A 19187-nucleotide genomic window follows, 5' to 3' on the forward strand; every position below is an offset into this window, starting at 1 on the left:
TTTTTTTTAAGCTGAAAACAACTTTCCTCAAAAAGAACACAGTGTTCGAGTCGTACAACGCCCTCTTCGTGGTGTACGGAATAATTGATCCCGTAAAAAAAAACGCGAACAGGTTCTTTCAAACGCGAGAAGTCTGCTGACTTCAAAGATTCATGGCTTGGATCAGTTTCAGCAACATAACCATAGCACAAAAAATATTGGATGAAGCAAAACACTCCTTATCTGCCACCTACAGTATTACCCGGCAAACTTCTATTGCCGGTGGGAGCTGTCGGATCCCCATAAACTCCATTTGTCTGTGCCCCTATTCCTATTATTTGTGGGTTTTTATCATCCTGATTTATGGAATGGCTTCCCATTCTTTTGCGGATATGAGGATTTCCCCGGCAGATTCATCCTTTTTAACCCGCAGCTTATCTGCTGGTCTTGACTTGCCTTTTTTTCCCAGCATGCACTTTGGGAGTTCATCAGCAAAAACATCCTTCTGTTATCCCCCCTGAGAAATGTTGAGCAAAATAATAGGTATCGCTGACCCCATTGTTCTCCACATCACTGCGAATTGTGGAGGGTTTTTCTTGTTCTCTTGCCACAATAACGCACCCTAAAGTTTCCAGTTTTAAACCCTTACATTGTTTTAAAAATATAATTGCAATTAAGAATGTCCTCTTCAACGCTGTGGGATAAAAAAGAGTAATACGTGTGTAAAGTTAGAACATTCATTTCCACCGAGCATAAAATAGTAATGGTCACGCGACTGAATATGCAGGCACGCGCTTGAACGCGCGTGTGTGTGCGCGTGTGCGTGCGTCACGCGTGTGCGTGCGTCACGCGTGTTCGGCTTGCATGCGCTCCTGTCAAACTAAATTAAAGCCTAGACTTTGGCCGAGAGCCACGCACAACATCTGCCAAATGCAATTTTAAATATTTATATTAACACTCTTCCACTGCTGTGGAGTTCGTATGAACTTAATTTACATAAGGCATTAATCGTGCAAAAACACGGTAGCGTGCTGTTCAGCACCAGCGCGGTAGGTCAGCACAATGTTCTTTTCTTGAGACCAACTTCTCTACTATATGAATTTTCTATATAGTAATATTAAAACACTTTTCTTTATTAACGTAATGCATTTCAACGTAATGGAAAACTGAAAGTGATGGAGAGAAAAGAGTAATTGCGCTATGAATCCCTCCTAAAAAATTGTCTTGAGACTCCCCGTGGCGTTCCCGAGTTAAGATGCACACCGTTTTTTAATTAATACACAATGTTGCGTAAGAGATGCTGCCGTGGTGAAATGGCAAGCACACTGGACATGCAATCCTGAAGATATCTTCTGGAGCGGCAGTTGAAACAATGCAAGTACGTATAAAAAATCCTGCTGCCTCTCTGTTGTCCTACCCAGCGGTACAAACAGCTACGCCACAGATGCTGTCGATCAATCGGCAGGTCACGTGCGGTGTTGTAAAAATGTGGGTACTTCCATGTCTTCCAAGACGGTCCGGCCAGCGTAGAAGAGTAGGCCAAATTCCCCTCGAGAGGGGCACTCTTCGGGCTCCTTCTAGAGAACTCCTCTAGCAGCGGTGTGAGCAAGGTAGCTTCAAGGCTGCATCTTTAGAGGTATACAAAACGGTACTGAAGTCTATTGTGTAGACAACGTTTTAGCGGTATATCAGTGACATTCGTATTATTGTGTTAAAGGTTTCGGAGTGACATACTGTATTTTCCAGATCACCAGCTGTTACAAAAAAAGGCCGGGCAGTTTTCCACTATTTATCTAGAGGGAAAATCATTGCATATGTTTGTATGCACAAGTACCCTTGGACACACTCCAAAACAATGGCCAAGGTCTTGTTGAGGATGTGCCCACCAGCTACATTGCTCATACAAGGGGCATTCCACCCACGTTTTAGGAATGGTATATTTTTGTGAATGCACTCGAAAGTTTCATTATTTCAATTTTTTTTAAACCACAAAGTAACCCTTGGAATCCGTGCATGTGTTGTTCTTTTAGCAGGGCAAATTGAGCCTTTGACTTAGCATAACATTAGCTTGGGTAGGACCTTTTTTGTGTGTAACCGTGATGTTCTTAAAAGTGTTTGCCAAAAAAAACCACACTGCAGTATTTCAATGGGTGCTTCTAATGAGTTGCTCTGCTAGTCTCATGTCAACGGTGGCTTGTAAGTGTAATGTTTGTGTCAAAAACACACACACACGTGTGAAAATTAACGAGAGTAGCTGGAAAGCCGAAATATTCACTCTTTTTTAATGGATATTTTTCATTAAATTACTTCAAATGTGTCCATTTAAGTACAGATTATGCACTTAAATTAACACATTTGAAGTAATGCAATTTTTTTATTACTACAGCAATGTACTTAAAAAATACACAATGATCGCATAGTCGTCAGAGAGCCGTATAATAATTGTCTCCTGACCTGTGTAATTTATACATCACACAACAAAAAATAACTGTTTAAATTCTCAAAGCAATCATTGCAACACTCAGCGGCAACTATGCTTCATGACCATGACAAATGAGCGTGGCCCGTGATGCATTTAAATGACTGCGTGTTCAATTGAATGAAAACTGCAGCCCGTAATAATTGAGTTTTTTCTTTTTCCAGTGGAATGCATTGTGCTTGTTTGAGCTTAGATGACATGCACGTGGTCAGTTAGTCTTGGGTTTGAATGAGTGCTAATTGTAAATACACATAAATGTAAACAAATTTTCTTGCTGTGGATTTCACACCTGATGATGATTGCTTGTGTTGCAGTCGTAACGTCCTGAGAATTTTATTGTTTTATATTTGTATTATTTTATTGTTCCCTTCTACGTGACTTTACCGAAAGAACCAAGAATATACACGAATGTGTATTTACAATCACACACGAATGTAAAGTTTTTTTTACCGATTTTGGCTTCCGTTTATTCGGGACCCCGGTGTCCTGCTAAATGGTTCATTATTGAGGCAAACAAGCTCATTAAAAATAAGCTCATTATGCATTGTTATAAGGCATTATGGGTAAAACATATACAGGAGAACCCTTATCTGCTATGATACATCGGTAAGATCAATATTGGGCATCTTATCCATGGGGTTATCTGTGATTTTTCTCCACATCCACGGGATAAAATTTCGTGATAACCGGCAGATAATAGGATGAATCCTCTGAATCTGCAGACAAATTGTGAGTATTAGGATGCCTTTTCGTCATACATCAGATGCAATATTACGAATAATAGGAAGAAATAGGGCCACGGATAATAGCAGTTTGGGCAGACCCTACAGCCTGCCGCAGATAGAAGGAGCCGCGGGTAATAGGTTCAGGAATAATAGGAATACAGTCTTGTACTCAGGGCAAAGTTGCATCGGTGGAGTGCTCTTGCACTAACATATGGCAAACTACAGACTCGTCACGACCTTTTGGGTCTCATCAGAAGTCAGACTGCTGCAGGATAACATTGGTCTGAAAAAGCTAATAGGAGTACGTGATAAACAGGTTTAATAAAACATTTTTTATTTATATTCAGTGCTTGAATGTAATAAAAAACGCGTTTTTTAAAGTCTAAAAGTCCTCTTCATAATGAAGCATCTGATAAGCCTAAGAATGGCATCCCATGAGTGTCCATCTATTTAAAGATGTTAACTCCCTCGCCTGGTATGCAAGAGGTTCGATCCTGACCCTCACGCCCGTATATTTGGAGTTTGCATGTTCTCCCCATGGTCGCGTGGATTTTCCCCCGGGTCCTCCGGTTTATCCCCTCCACATAGAAATCACACAATGTTTTGAGTCTTTGGCCGTTATACATTTCCACACGATTAGCCACTGCGTTGAGCTATCATTCGTGATGGCCATGTCGCTTTTGAACTTGAGCTGTATAGCTGAAGTTCAAATTCATTTATTTGGTATAGCCCTGTGAGCCATTTGGCTCTTGAATCGGGTGCAACCGCAACAAACAAAAAACTAAAACATGAACAAGAAAACATCTTAAAGTGACTATGTGACTATGTGCAGACATAAAATCCAAGAAAAGACAGCAACATATTGCAGAAAAAGCACCGTACACCAACGCTGTGTGCAAAAATCCCAGTGGGATGCAAGTCAAACAACAACCACAAGACAACTTAGATTAAGGCCATCAGTCTAACTCCGTACTACAACAAACATGGCCAAACAAAAAAACGTTTCGAAATCACCAAAATAAAGCCATAAAAGCAATGAAACAGTGATCATAGGAACTGTGACCGAATTTTCACAATAAACGACATAAACAACATGTACTACCAAACCCTGCAGCCATAGCTGGCTGCATGAGTCACTCCACAACAGCAGAAGCATCAGTCGGAGTATCAAAACGTGTGCATTACTTGGTAAAATAAAATAAAAAATAGTTTGATGAGAAGTTACTATTTTGAGTCTTATAGTGAACAAATTAATCTTAAGTTAGGGCGGACTGGGCTTCTTGGTACAGACAAGTTGGCATGGTATTGTGTCGTGAGAAGCTGTGATACATACTGCCAGTCTTAGACTGCTCACATACCATCTATCCTTGTGCATTAGTCAGGGTCTTCAATCGTATTGATGTTACTTTGTATGTGTATCTCCGTTTGATTTCGGACGCCAGCTACTCTACCTTTTTTCCGTCACGTGGCACCTCACTGAGCCCTTTAAAATGTGATTTACTGGTACGAACCTCCTGGTTACACCAGCCCACATGGGATTATTGTGTCCGTCGTGCAGGGAGGAGCTGGGTGGGGAGGGAGGGGCTGGGTGGGGAGGGGAGGGTTGGGAGGGGCTGGGGGTGGAAGGTGGGGCGGGGTAGGGAGGGGAGGGTGGGGAGGGAGGGGCTGGGTGGGGAGGGGCTGGTTGGGAAGGGTGGGGAGGGGCTGGGTGGGGCTGGTCACCCCGTGGTGCCCTTATAAAACTCAACGTTTAACCTACTCACGCCGGCTTGTGCCCGCCCTCACAGTCGGGCATATTTGCGGAATACACCACGCCGCCGTTGACCCTGGCCATTGACCGAGCAACCCAACGTTCCTACCAGCTCCCTCCGCAGGAATGTGTTCTTTCACTTAAAAAATGACAAGGAACTCTAATTGTGTTGATGAGGTTTTGTTGAACCCACATTTATATCACGTGAAGGTAATGTTTAACTTTTGTGCTGAACTTAAACTGCAAGTGTCCTTCCTCTCGGGGGACCAGTTGGCTTTACAGGCGCTTCAAACAGCGGCCTTGTTAAATAATGGAACAGAGTCCCAGACAGTATCAAAATCATTGCTGAGAACATGTCAAGTTTTAAAGAATGTTATTCTTCTTAATTATGCTATTGTTATTCATGTATTTTACACTGCGCGTTCATAAACACACGTAATTGTTTACGGTGACGAGTTAAGAAATATCTAAGTCTGAGCACTGTATTTGTATTCTCATTGCACAATCATTTCTAAGAATGAATGCTTATAATGCAGCAAGGTCCCCGACATCTTCAGATCGCCTTCTTCGAAGGACTCCCAACGTTCCTGGGGTGATCGCGATTTTGCCTGCCACTGTGCACCTCCCAAACTTTGGAACACTTTGCCTTTGCTCACGAGACAATGATAAACGTTGTCCCCATTTCAGTCTGTCTTGTCCACCTCACTTCTTTTAAGTGGCCCCGTAATCCCCTCGTGTCTGGCCTTTTTATTATTGCACGCTTTTTTATTAACTGACTCTGTCTTCTTGGTTGACTCTGTCTGTTGTTGTATCCTCAAATCTTGTAACTCAATATTTACCCACTTCCCAATGTGTTATCGACTGCAAACTTGGTATACTTATGTCATACCGATGATAACACTATATTCTATCATAAAAAAAAATATTCTTAAACAATATTTTTACGTTATGTTTCGGCTTGGGTCTAATTGTCCACGGTCAACTCACGTTGGCTGTAAATCACCACGGCCGCTTACGTTATGGCAAGCCTCGGGGCCACATCCTGGAGTCGTGGAGTTCTGCCATTACGAGTAACGTACATTTCATGAAAGCGTGTTTTAAAAAAAGTTTAAATTTTTTTTTATTCTGACGCATCGGGGATCCACGGATGAAATGTGGGCTTACAAATGTTAAAAAATCATGACGGCGTATTAAAGTCGCATGACGTCTACCATCTGGAGGTATGTGCGGTCGCTATTCGTCTGAATCATCGTGATCGTGCGGCAATCCTACGGAAGCCCTTTCCGGCGTAGCGAAATGATCATCGCACCTTGATAAAAATAGTATTGACTCAGGAACAATGCCACAAGTCAGCAATTGCTGCAAGCAATAGCCACTCACAATGTGTGCGTGCCTTAACAATTATAACCATGACCAATGGGCACACGATGCAATTACAGAGAAGGCAGAAATATCAAGTAACTCTAGTAACTAGTAGCTTGACCCAGCGGTCCTTGTCGTTTATGTCTGTGAACTATTGCGCGCGCGTTACACAATGACTCCAGACAGAATGAATCGATTGTCATCTGTTTTCCCTCGAGGAATTACTGTACCACTTTTCCTTAAATTGTCTAACTGTACGGAGGACACCCCAGGGCACTCCCATTTGTTTTATAACCGGTTTGGTAACTTTAACCACAATCCAAATATAAAGGTCCCCCCCCCCCAGTATAGCCTCAACAGACTATTGGGGCAAGTGCTGCGAGCGAAGTGCCTACCTACAGTTGGGCCCACACGGCACACGAGGAGGTAATGTGGCCAGCACCACGCCCGGCCGCCTTTGTCTCCCCGCTGCATGACGTTTTCACATCACACCAGGTACTTATTTGAGTACAAAGTCGACCAATTCAGATCGTCACCGATGTTGGTTGTGGTGAGCGGGAATACAACTCGTGCCGCCAGGTTCACAGAGCAGCGTGCCAACCAAAGCGCCACCGCTCCTCACACAAACCGACCCCCTTACAAAGACAAAGATCCCCCGTATGTATTTTAAGAGACTGTTGGGGCAAGTGCTGTTAGCGAGCACATATGAAGGCCGGCACGGCACACGAGGGGGATGGGTTGCCAGAACAACGCCCGGCCGCCTTTGTCTCCCCAGTGGCGATGTTTACATACCGCCCCCAGGTACTCATTTGAGGCCGAGTCGACCCAGGGGGAGGGCCCATAACCGGTTCAGATAATCGTCACTGGGTGTTGGTGGCCGTGAGCGGGAAACGAACTCGGGTCGCCGGGTTCATAGCGCGGTGCGCCAACTAAAGCGCCACCGCTCCCCACACCCACCACCTACACACACACAAAGACAAAGATCCCCCGTATAGCCTTAACATACTGGTGAGGAAAGTGCTGTTCACGAGCACCTATACTGCACACACACACCATGTAAACACACACGCACACCCATACAACAACAACAACCGCCATTCGCCACTAAGTGGCGGAGACGTCACCACGGCGCTTGTGCCAGGCTAGGTGCACATTGAGGCCACGTGAAGTGTCGAACGCCCGCTGGCAGGAGGTCACGGGGCAGACCCAGGTGCCACATGGGTTGACTGACTGATGCACCACCTGTGCCCCCTACACACACACCCCCACCCACCCCCTACACACACCCCCTATACACACACCCCCCTCTACACACACACACCCTATACACCCCCACCCACTCCCTACACACCCACCTACACACAGCCCCTATACACGCCCACCCCCTACACCCCCCCTACACTCCCCCCTACACCCCCCCTACACACACACACCCCCTACACACCCCCATACACATCTCCCTCCCTACACACGTTGCCACTCAGCCCTCTCAAGAGGAGCAAGTTTGGGGTGGTCATTGATGCCGCCCTTTATCGCCCACTCCTCTCACCTGTGACCGCCTCATTGATTCCGTCCGCGCTCGTGGTAAGTCGCCCTGCTTATCTCGTCCTTTAGATGAACACGTGCTGGGTAGGCGCATTTGTTGATTGTTGTTCGTACCTTGACAAGCATGTGCGTGGAATGAGTATTGAACACTCTCTTGAACTCGTGGGGCGCGTGCAAAAGTAGCTACATCATGTGTAGTAGCTACTACACATGTAATACAACATATGTAGTAGCTACTATTACATATGTAGTAGCTACTACATGTTTCAAGGGCCCCGCGCTAAATGCTTTCGAGCTATCAATTCCGGTTCCAGTGATTCTGCACTTGCTCTATTACTATAGTACTATACCGTCTTCAACTTTTATGAACGACTGGGTGTTTAAGGTGAGCGATGTGTCGCGTTATCTGGCCGTATAGCAAATAAAAAAAATACAATTACGTTACTGTGCAAGTTAAAAATGTTTGTTGTAATATTGTGTTATTCAACGGTTGTACTTAACTTGACTCCTATGTTTGTCGTGGTCAAATCTTGTAATCAAAATTTAGTCTACTTCCTGTTGCCCAATCAATTCCACATTTTGCGCACACGTACTCAGATCCGGTGACAATGCATGCCTCTATCAAAATCAATTAATCAATTAATTGGCTCTTTTAAACCAATTAACATTTTGTATGGACGGCTTATTAATTAAATATTTATTTGGGCAGGTCAAAAACGCCGCCGTCCCTAAACTCTGCGGGGGCCACGCGTCTCTTGTCACCAAGATGTCAGCAACTTCCCGTTGTCCAATCGAGTTATTTACTCTTTAGTGCACTTTAAAATAAAACCGTTGTTTAAAAAAAAAACTTTTTATAAAGGAGTTTATTTTTATTTAGGGCCCCTTTATAACATATGCTACAGGCCTCGCACCAAGCTTCATCCGGCACTGGTGCCAGGCACTGTGACTCTAACCTGTCACAGTATATAATATCTATACAACATACACTGCACGAGCTTGTGCAGTGCTTTACAAACATAGGTGTGTGTGTGTTGGTGTGACCGAGGGGTCACAACGTTCTTCACGGCTCCCATTTCCCAAACCACTGTTTTCGCATCATCACACGCGAGCTATTTGTGACCAAGTTAAAAGGGCCTGGGCGATCAGAGAGTGAAGATCCTTTAAAGTCTGAATGGGCAGTTTGAGTATTTGCCTTCGTGTACACAAACACAGTTTTCTGGAAAGCATTGAACCCACTGATGTGGGCCTTCTCTCCTCCCCTCTCACTGCCCGCCAATAATTGTCGCGGCTAACTGCGGCTAACTTCGGCTCTTCGTGTGAAGACGCTGACTTTATGGAAATTGTTAGGCTACGATAACACTGGTCTACAAAAAAAAAACATTTTTTTCTGGCCTGGACTTTTGCAGCTGTTTTAGACTAATTTCAGGGTGCTGATTCCAAATCTTATCTCAGATTTGCTCTATCACATCTCATTTTTATGCTATCGGCATACCCCATTTTCATTGATTTTACCCGAAATTAACTCTGTCACTTATGATTGCAAGTTGTTGCGAGTCAGTGACTGCTTTAGTGTTAAAATATGGTGCTGTATTTTTAGGATAGTGTGTTTATAATATCATTTTATGTAGATATCCACATTTATTTAATATTTTTCTTCTGCAGTTTTTATTGAAAATGCAAAATTTGATATCTCAAAAACCTGATGTGATAGACAAAAACTGATGCCAGATTTGGAATCAGCACCCCAAAATTACTTTAAACCCGTTGGAAAATACCTCATGCCAGAAAAAGTGTGTTGACCAGTGTAATTATTCTCATAACGTGATTTCTACATTGTACAGTGTGTGGGGCTGGGGAGTAGTGACACTCGATAAGTTAACTGAAAAGCGAACGCAGTGAAACGGGGGAGATCCTGGAAAGGTAACAGAGATGGATGGGATCAGCGGTACGGTTCGGGTCAGTGAGAGGGCACGTGCGTGGTGGCATAGTTTGTTAGGGTTGGGGCCGTGGTATTTGGTGAACGAGTGGACTTCATCTGCATACCGATTGCCTCTCCTCCCAGCTGCAGCTGTGATGGCCGCGTTCAGGTGTTGGCCACTCTATTTTTTCGTATATATCTGATTTACAACACCACTGTAATCCAGACCTTTGGGTGCAAAGGATTAGATGGGTTGTACAGATTTTATTTTGGGAAATTGCCAAACCCACAGCCCTCAAGGTGATCACGAGATGGCAGTACAACAAGTACGGGTCATAAAGACCCCTTCTGTGTGAGGCCTTTAATTTCTGTTCCCTGCCATGAAGAGATGTTCTCATTGCTCTGGTTTTCCCCACACCCAAAATGGGCATGCTGCACCCCTCCAGAATACGGTTTTCAAGCTCATTGAGCCTTTCCTTTATACATCGGTATAAATAAACGGCACCACTGAACAGTATTTAGCATGTGACCCTTTTTGAGAAATTGGAGGAAAAGCTCTATCAATGCAGCACTCTCTTAACCTCTTTTGCTTGGGGCTGAAACAAATAATGACACTCTAATCATATGATATAATGGAACACTCTTAATTCATGAATGTTGTTGACCAATTTCGTAACATTAATATTTTGTAATGGACTAGCCAACTCTGGGGGCTTAATCAGCAAATGAAGTCCTGTTCTACAGAAAAAGTGTGCAATCCAACGGGTTTTTAGTGTAAACCATCAATTTCTGGTCTTCAACTATATGTGATGTGAAACTCTTCTGCCCGTACGGGGTTCCAAAACATAAAGAAAGTGTCATATGTCTTGTCTAAAATAAGATCCAAAGTGTGTCTTATAGCGCTAGCAAGTACGCAACAATGTTCAAGAACATGTATGGCCCTGAGCCCGTTGGCGGGGAACGTTCATATTGCTGCGATAGGAAGCGGTCACTCCAAGCGACAACCACGAATAGCTTCTCACAAAGTGGTATATTCATTTCGATTTAAAGCTTTGTCAAGGCGCTCTCCCCCCCTCCAAACCAGCTTAAATAGACGCTCCAAACCTGGGATGTCATTCAGACTCTGTCTTCTCGACAGACCTGTTCTTCACCTGAGGACGGCTGCTTGCGTTGTGGCCGAAACGTCGTGAGAATTATTTTATTATGTTTTATTTTTATTATTTTATTATTTCCATTCTACGTGACTTTACCGAAAGAACCAAGAAGATGGTATATTCATTTTTTTCCACCCAGGAGCAATGAAGGGCTGAGTTGACTCCTCCAACCAGCATTTGAACTCAACACCTCCTGATTGTTGCTTGTGCACTCGAAGTATAGCACCATCCCTGGCTGATGATAAAAAAGAGAATGCAAACTGGTGTAAGTAACTCCTGGGCTTTTATTTTATTTATTTAAAGCTTTCGTGACTGCAGGGATTCATATTCTTGGTTCTTTCGGTAAAGTCACGTCGAAGGGAATCAATAAAATAAATATGTATATAACAATACAATTATCACGACGTTTCGACTGCAACACACCTGATGATGGTTGCTGGTGTTGCAGTCGAAATGTCGTGAGAATTTTATTGTTTTATACATATATTTTTTATTTTTTCCCTTCTACGTGACTTTACCGAAAGAACCAAGACTATGAATCCTGGGCTTTTGTCGACGGGGACCAGCCGGTGCAACGCGGGAACGAAACGAACGGAGTTCGATGTACATATACGTACGTACGACATAATGCATTGTGTCATCGTCGTTGATCAGAGAGGGTGCGATGGCGTTTTGTTGCGCGCGAAGGCACCACGGTTGGGTAGACGCTCGACGCTCGGCTGTTGGCGCTTCAGAGACGACGTGTTCACGCGTGCAATTGCGCCGGGCGACGTTGGGCATGGAGCGTCCAAGCCCCCACTGGGCTTTGTTTTGTTTTGGCGCCTGCGGTCACGGAGCGCGTAGGGGAAGGCCGATTTGTCACCCGATTGCTGCCGAGTCACTTGTTTGTGCAATTGCAGCAGAGATCTATCAATGAGCATTTGGCGGTGTTGAAACTGTGATTCGTGCCAACCTGCATTTCAACAGGGTGCCTACCAGATGGGGTTCCCCAACAGCTCCACAGTGCCTTCAGCAAAACATGATCTGGTGCCCATCTGCTCAGAGCCATACGCCCCTTTCGTATGTACGTTGAACTTCTTTCGCACCGTACGTAGCCGGCCTTGCTAATCGGAGGTGCGGTGAGAAGGGCAGGGAACTAAACACAAAAGGCAGTTCGAAAGAAATGAGTTTTCACAGGAGAACGGCAAACATTCCTGCAACGCATTGTCCACGTGCGGTGAGGCCTGTTCTCTCCATCGCACTCCAGAACCAAAGCGTCTTGGCCACGGGATGCCCTTTATATCAGCATTCGACTCCGACTCGACTCTGCACCGTCCTTCGGGGTGCGCGCGTGCACAAGTTTACAAGAAACGCTGCGGTCTACTGGAGAGAGGAGTGACTTTTTTTTTTCTTTCTCCAAGACAATGCTCAAGCACATCCAGCTAAATGAAATGCTGTGGGCCTGGGAGGTTGTGCCCATTGCCCGTACAGCCCACGCTTGGCCTCTGGTGATTTCCGTCTGTTTGGCCCCATCCGAAGGAGCGCTTTGGTCGCGTAACGATTCCAAACAGATGGCGACGAGAAAATGGCTCGTTTCGTGAAACGGTTCGAGCAAGGGAGGGGGTCGCTTCCTTCCGTGCTGCGCTGAGCACTCGGGCGCTTGTGCACGGCTGGAGAGATGTGCCGTGGATGGATGCTGCGTTGAGGAATGGGCAAGGTGCCGTGGTCCTGGGATCAAATTCTCTGAGCAAAAAGTCTGGCAATTACTTAATTCCGTCCTTACCCCGCAGCCTTGGTTAGCACAATTGGCTACGTAGGGTGCGAAAGAAGTTCAACATACATACACACATACAAGTGATGAGGAATATTATACTGGGTCTCTGTAAAGGTGTTGCCCGTTATTAAATAATTATAGTTGGGAAGCAGTTTAAACTGTGTGGTGGAATAATTTGAGTTTTGTGAAGAAAGTTTAAGTGTTCGTCTTACATTAAAATAGTGGTATTCAACAGCACAAAACAGCAGTATATTCCAATCAATTTCTCCAGAGATGTTGGCAAATACTGCAAGATGACTTTCAGATCTCGATAATAAAGATGTCACCATCGCCGTTGCTGACATGTGGGGGTTTGGAGGGAAGAAACTCGTATGATGAAACCTAAATGCTACCACACACGTGTGTGTGTGTATACCATTGTCAACCTAACTTAAACGAGTGGGGGCCGGCTGTGTAGCGATTGGCGCACTGCGCTACGAACCTGGCCACCCGAGTTTAATTCCCGCTCATGGCCAGCACCAGTGACGATTATCTGAACCGGTGCTGGGCCTCTCCTAGGTCGAGTCAGCCTTAAATTAGTACCCAATGCGATAAGTGAACATCGCGACTAGGGAGACAAAGGCAGCTGGGTTTGGTGCTGGCCACCCACCCCCTCGCGTGCGTGCCGGCCTTCATAGGTGCTCGCTAACAGCACTTGCCCCAACAGTCTGTTCAGGCTATACGGGGGATCTTTGTCTTTTTACATCATTGTGAAACTAACTAAAACTTATATAATTACAATGTTTTAATAATGGAGGATACGCTCATAGATTCTCTGCACTAGGGGGTGACAATTTCCTATATTTTTTTGGCATTTTTATGATTTGCATTATTTCATAATTTAACGTGTCCATTCGCTATCAAAGGTGGCATCGCATAATGATGAATCACGTCACCTTTGGCGAGAAAAGCGTGGGCGTTTTTCCTGCCATGTCAAACTTTTGGGTCAAACCAAACCATCTAAAATGTCATCTCTAGATCAGATTTTTTAAACAAAAAAATAGATCCATCTGAAAGCTGGTAACACATCTTTCTGTGTATGCAATATTCTAATATATAAAACACAAGACGGTATATACATTTACCACTGACCCACAATAATAAGGCCACTCTTGTTCATAATAAAGGTTTTTGGGTTAGATCGCGTTATTTATAAATGTGTCGTAACCCTCCACCACCCGACACGGCCAAACAGTGAAAAAATGCGTCATGTTTACAAAGGACAAAATAATTCACTTTTTTAGCCCACCGCTGTGTTGAAGAGCGAATCAACATCATTTAAAATTCGAGTACGACGTTTCGCTGGTAATTACATCCAGCTTGATCGGGCGATTTGCCAGAATGGTGAGGTTCTTCTCTTGCTCCCGGTCTTAAATAGAGGCCACTCCTGGGCTGATTCACTACGACACACCTCTCAGGCAGTGTGACTTTGTGAACACTCCGTTGTGGTGAGTTGGCTACGGCAGTGGATATTGATGGTCTGCCTACGCGTTTGGGGAGGGGGGGTTTCTCTCTCTCGCTAAAATAAAATACTTTTGTGATAAAGTATTCAATTAACCATCAGATAAATTTCACCGGAGAATGTACGGTTTGGAAACAACTCTGCTCTTGCAGCATAACCATTCAGTTAATACCTCGGTGGGCTTTGCCTGGCAGGATGGGGATGGTTTCGTTTTATGTGTGTTTTTTGGTGATTTGTTTACCATTCTTGTTCTTTGCGTGACTATCGTCCGTTTGTATTGATTATTGTTGTAACCTTCTTACCCGCCCCTACTGGACATCTGCGAGAAAGAGCTTTATTGATAATTGATTGATTCCTCCAGTGTCAATAAATATGATCATTCTGATGATAGCATCCAGCCATACATAATGTATTTCTGTATATATATTTCTCGTGCAATTAAAACGGGAAAATAAATATAATGACACCTTTGGTTGTTTTACCTAACCTGTAACTTCGTGAATGCTCAATGGGTGTTAATTGTGTGAAAAGCAACATAGATTGCGGTGGTAGTAAGTGGCTGTTAATGAAAATGTATGCAGTTATCACTGCAAGTGTTGATCCATTTATGATTTGCAGAAAGAGTCCCTTTAAAAGAATGCCAACGACATAGCGCCACAATTATTAACACAGTGGGGTTTCTGCTAAAAATATAGGCCTACTTCGTTTGAGTCTTAAGTTGCTCATTTAAAGCCATCCTTACGTTAACCCAGTTTCTGCAAGCCATAAAAAAAAACGTGATGGGACAATTGAGAATATTGGAGACTGGTGTTTGTATTCGGTGAGAAATTGCGCTGAAAGACCGAACGAACGAACATTGATCATTTTTGGTCACCTGGTAATTTGTACGTTCAACACCGTCATTTAAATTGGCAAGTCTCTAAATCTGCTTGCTCCAAGAGTAACACATTTCATGAGTTCCATTGATGTTGGCGTAATGTTACAGTTTGAACACTGCTACCTCTGTCGCATATACACCTCATCTCAATTGTATAGGTACAATTTCATGTACAGCCCTTGGTCAATCCACCGAGAGTAGAAGGCCTCCCACTGCTGTGTTGGCCACGGGGGTTGTTTGACCATACTTCACCACGTAGGTCGCTGCGGATTGTTGAAGGCGGTGCCCAGGATCATCTCGGATATCACTCAACACTGACGTTAACTGTGACCGGGAATGAAACTCAAGTCACTCAGATCACAGGCTTCCATCGCGCAGTGATATAACCAGCGTGTGATCACCACACCCACCGTGTCACATCTTCAATATAAAATAATGTACCCACAAAGGAAGTTACACGTTCAAGTTATGGTGTCTACTTTTCATTATAAAACTGAAACTCATCGCAGCAGGAGGTTCTGTCTTTCGTAGGAGCAGGGTGTTGTAATGCAACACGTGTGCGTATGGGTAGAGGTGGTGTATGGAAATTGATTTGGTGGTGTAGCCTATCTTAAAATAACAAAGCAATGAAATCAGGCCTAGCTTCTGTAACGTTGGTCCAACGTGCTATTTTTTTCTTCTCAAGAATGTTAGCCCAAATAAAGTTCGCTTCCGAAATCGCCACATTATTAGACACCGTCACAGGGTGCGTGACATCACACGTGATGACATCATAGGAAAAGCGAGGCGATGTCACCACCGCCTTGGCCAAAAGAACGCTTGTTCGTTTAGCGCTCGTTTATTTTCTATTCCAATTTCTATTTTGCCGACCACTTTGATCAATTTGTCCGTTTTGACTAAGGCCACTTATTGAAAGCAAGGCAACTTTGTTCTTAGACTTCGTTCATTTTGGACGACCCTCCCAAGAGTAGCCGTGACCCTGTGTGATAGATGAGAGACAGATGGCTTGAACTAAACGCGTCGGTGTTTTCAACCTCGCGTGGAAAGTGTAAAAAGAAAGGTTAAAAAAAACATTTCCCATTAACACTTCCATATACAGTGAACACCAAATTCACAGTAGTCTGATGTTTCAGGTCATGGCTTACCTCCAGAGCAGAGAAAGTGTGTAATGTGCAGTCTCCAACTCCTATCTACTCTCCCTCTCTGGCCTTTCCATTTTTGTGCTAATAAGAAGTGCCATTGCTTCAAACATTGCCTATTATATATTTTTCCTCTTAAGGCCACAGTGTTATTTACCAATGCGTTGAGTTTTATTATGATTAGGTGTATTATGTCAATGTCACCGACCTGTGCACGTATGTATGCAGCTTAACGCTTGTTTCATATCGTTCCCACGGCACGTTTTAAGGGGACTGCCATCACACGCTACCCATTTGCATGGCAATTCAAGAGGCAGGGGAGCAATTTAATGCCATACCTCACTTTTAATAGCCTTAATAAATAAATACCCAGCATTACTTTGATATCCGCACCATTTGTATAAGACAAGGTTAGGTAACACGAAAGCACGATGGTTTTGCTTTGTAAGCTTTCAGGAACATGTCCGTCTTGAATCGACTGCAGCACTGGCTGACGGTGACGAATCACAGACAGTGACCTGGCAATGAGCTCTCAACGTAGCTGGGACGAACAGCGCAACGTGGGTGGGTAGGTGAGTGGGCTGGCGAGTGGGTGAGGTGGGTGGGTTGATCACGGTGGCATGCACAACGGGCTATTTTACTATTTTATTTTACCAGGTAAGGCCCACTGAGCTGTATAGCTCTTTTTCAGAAGCTACCTGGCCACAAACGATAGCTCAACGAAGTGGCTTATCACGTGGAAATGTATAGCAGCCAAATACTGTAAACACACGTTTCTAAATGTGGGGTGAAAAACCGGAGGACCCGGAGAGAAATCCACGCCACCATGGGGAAAGAGACACGCAGACTCCAAATATACAGGTGTGTTGGGATCGAACCCACAACCTCCTGCATACCGGGCGAGGTACTTAACATCTCGCCACCGTGAAGGGGACGGAGGTGAACAAGCACTCGCACGAGTGCCCTTCACTTGGCTACTTGACATGGGCCCTGAAATGGACCCTCACAGTTGCACGTCTCCTTCAACTTGAAACACAAAACAAACTTGTTTCTACACACCTGCTTATAACACGCACGTCGTCGCATATTTTGTAAAGAGAAGATTGCAACGCATTGCATCAACGTGTGTCAAGGCACGCGCCTTCCCATAATCAACTGGGTGCAATTTAAAATGATGCAAGCCTCGGTAATAGTACGTGTGTGCGGCTTGTCTGACTGTTCCGGTTTGTGTGGTTTCGTGATTAGTGTGATACCCAGTGCACAACATTATACTCGTTATTTTAATGACTTCAAAATACAAAGGAAGCTGGGGTTTTTTTGGAGGGGTTTCAAGAACAGATTAATTATACTGTTGAATTCACATTCCAGACTAGCCGTAGAACATGAAATCTGTACCATGGACACATTGCAAGTCTTAATTTTTTCCCTACAGTTGAAAAATAATCAGAGGAGGTGGATAGGAAGTTTTTGAGGGCTAGTTCCATTAGCTGCCACCTCTGAGACTTGGGATTCAGGTATCGTCCACCAGTGATGAAGCTCGGTTCTCAAGCGTAGTGCATTTATTGCCTAAGCGTGGTCACCAATGACAGCACAACAATCAATCGTAGAAAAATGCATTCGTACATACATTCGTTTTTTTTTCTACTCAAACACTCCAGAGGGACTTTCTCGGGCTTCCCTTCAATTGAGGCCGTGCTGCCAGCAGCGGCATGGGTAAGCAATTGCAGGGCTGCACCTTTACCTATAAAAAGCAACTTGAAAATTTTGTGCAAAACAAATTCCTTCACGTATCTGTCTCTCCCACAAAGGTTGTTGGGAAGGGATTAAAGTTGTGGCATTAGAATGTAGGTCACAATGGTGCCAACATTTCCATGCAGTCAGCTGTGCAAATATTAGCCGAGCAAGCCTTAGGTCCGGCTTCTTTGGAGCATTTCAGAGTGGGCATATGAAAGACCTGTAATGGGCTGCACAAAAATAACCAAAAATAATAAGAATAAAACTGCAGGTATTCCAAAAACCAGCAAAATATATTTCACATTTTTCGTGCATTCGTCTCGTTATTATTACTATTGTAATTCGTAATATTTTTGGTTCGCTTTTCCTTTTCATCAGATTGCTGCCGCTAACCCGCGGTTGGGCTGAAGACCGGCGACGCTTGCGCGGGACACAACGAAAACCGGCGGGAAAGAAGGAATTCCTGTCTCCGCTACTTTTTTTTTTCTTCAAGTGGAGTTCGTTTCAACTTGCGAAGTTAAAAAAATTGAATAATAATACCTCTGCCAGTGAGTGCCATGGAGGAATACACGCCCCCTGATGGTGGCTGGGGTTGGGCCGTGGTCGTCGGGGCCTTCATCTCCATCGGCTTCTCCTACGCCTTCCCCAAAGCCATCACCGTGTTCTTCAAGGACATCCAGGAGATCTTCCACACTACCTACAGCGAGATCGCATGGATCTCCTCCATTATGCTGGCCGTCATGTACGCTGGAGGTGCGTGCGCTCTCATGCAATTTAGAATTTCTTTTATGTATTTAAACAGTTTGAAACTACTTGCTTTTATGTTACCAGGTAAGGCCCACTGAGCTATTTGGCTCTATTTTTTCGGAAGCGACATGGCCACAAATGATAGCTCAACGAAGTGGCTTATCACGTGGAAATTTATAAGCAGCCAAATACTCGAAATGCACATTGACTATAAATGTGGAGGGAAAAACCAGAGGGCCTGGAGAAAAATCCACGTGACCACCGGTGGAGAGAAACACAAACTCCAAATATACAGTTGTCAGGATTGGGATCGAACCCAGGGCCTCCTGTATACCAGGCAAGGCAGTTGAGGGTGTCAGGGTGGGGGAGGGGCAAGGTAGTTGATAAAAGATGATCATGAATATAAAATCGTGTTGCTATTGGGGACTTAGCCATGAAATCGGACAAATTGATCAAAGAGTTCCTCTTCTAACCTATCCGTCCTTTCAGTTTCGAATGAAGAGACGTTGGCTTTATAAATAAAT

At 44.3% G+C, this 19187-nt stretch overlaps 1 protein-coding gene across 2 annotated transcripts in view; it reads left to right on the top strand.

Annotated features, from left to right (window-relative positions):
- The window catches only part of LOC144732886 (monocarboxylate transporter 2-like), a 68820-nt gene that overhangs the window by 17671 nt on the left and 31962 nt on the right, over nt 1-19187 (top strand). Inside the window, exons 1-2 of one of the 2 annotated variants that reach the window (XM_078614549.1) lie at nt 7755-7879; nt 18295-18669. In XM_078614549.1, the coding sequence (XP_078470675.1) occupies nt 18474-18669 (196 nt within the window). In that variant the 5' untranslated portion in view covers nt 7755-7879; nt 18295-18473. Of the gene's footprint in view, nt 1-7754; nt 7880-18294; nt 18670-19187 lie in introns of those variants that run through there. The other variant, XM_078614548.1, reaches the window with a different exon arrangement.

This window comes from Lampetra planeri, chromosome 44, assembly GCF_965212315.1.
Source record: "Lampetra planeri chromosome 44, kcLamPlan1.2.h2, whole genome shotgun sequence".
Lineage (NCBI taxonomy): Eukaryota > Metazoa > Chordata > Hyperoartia > Petromyzontiformes > Petromyzontidae > Lampetra > Lampetra planeri.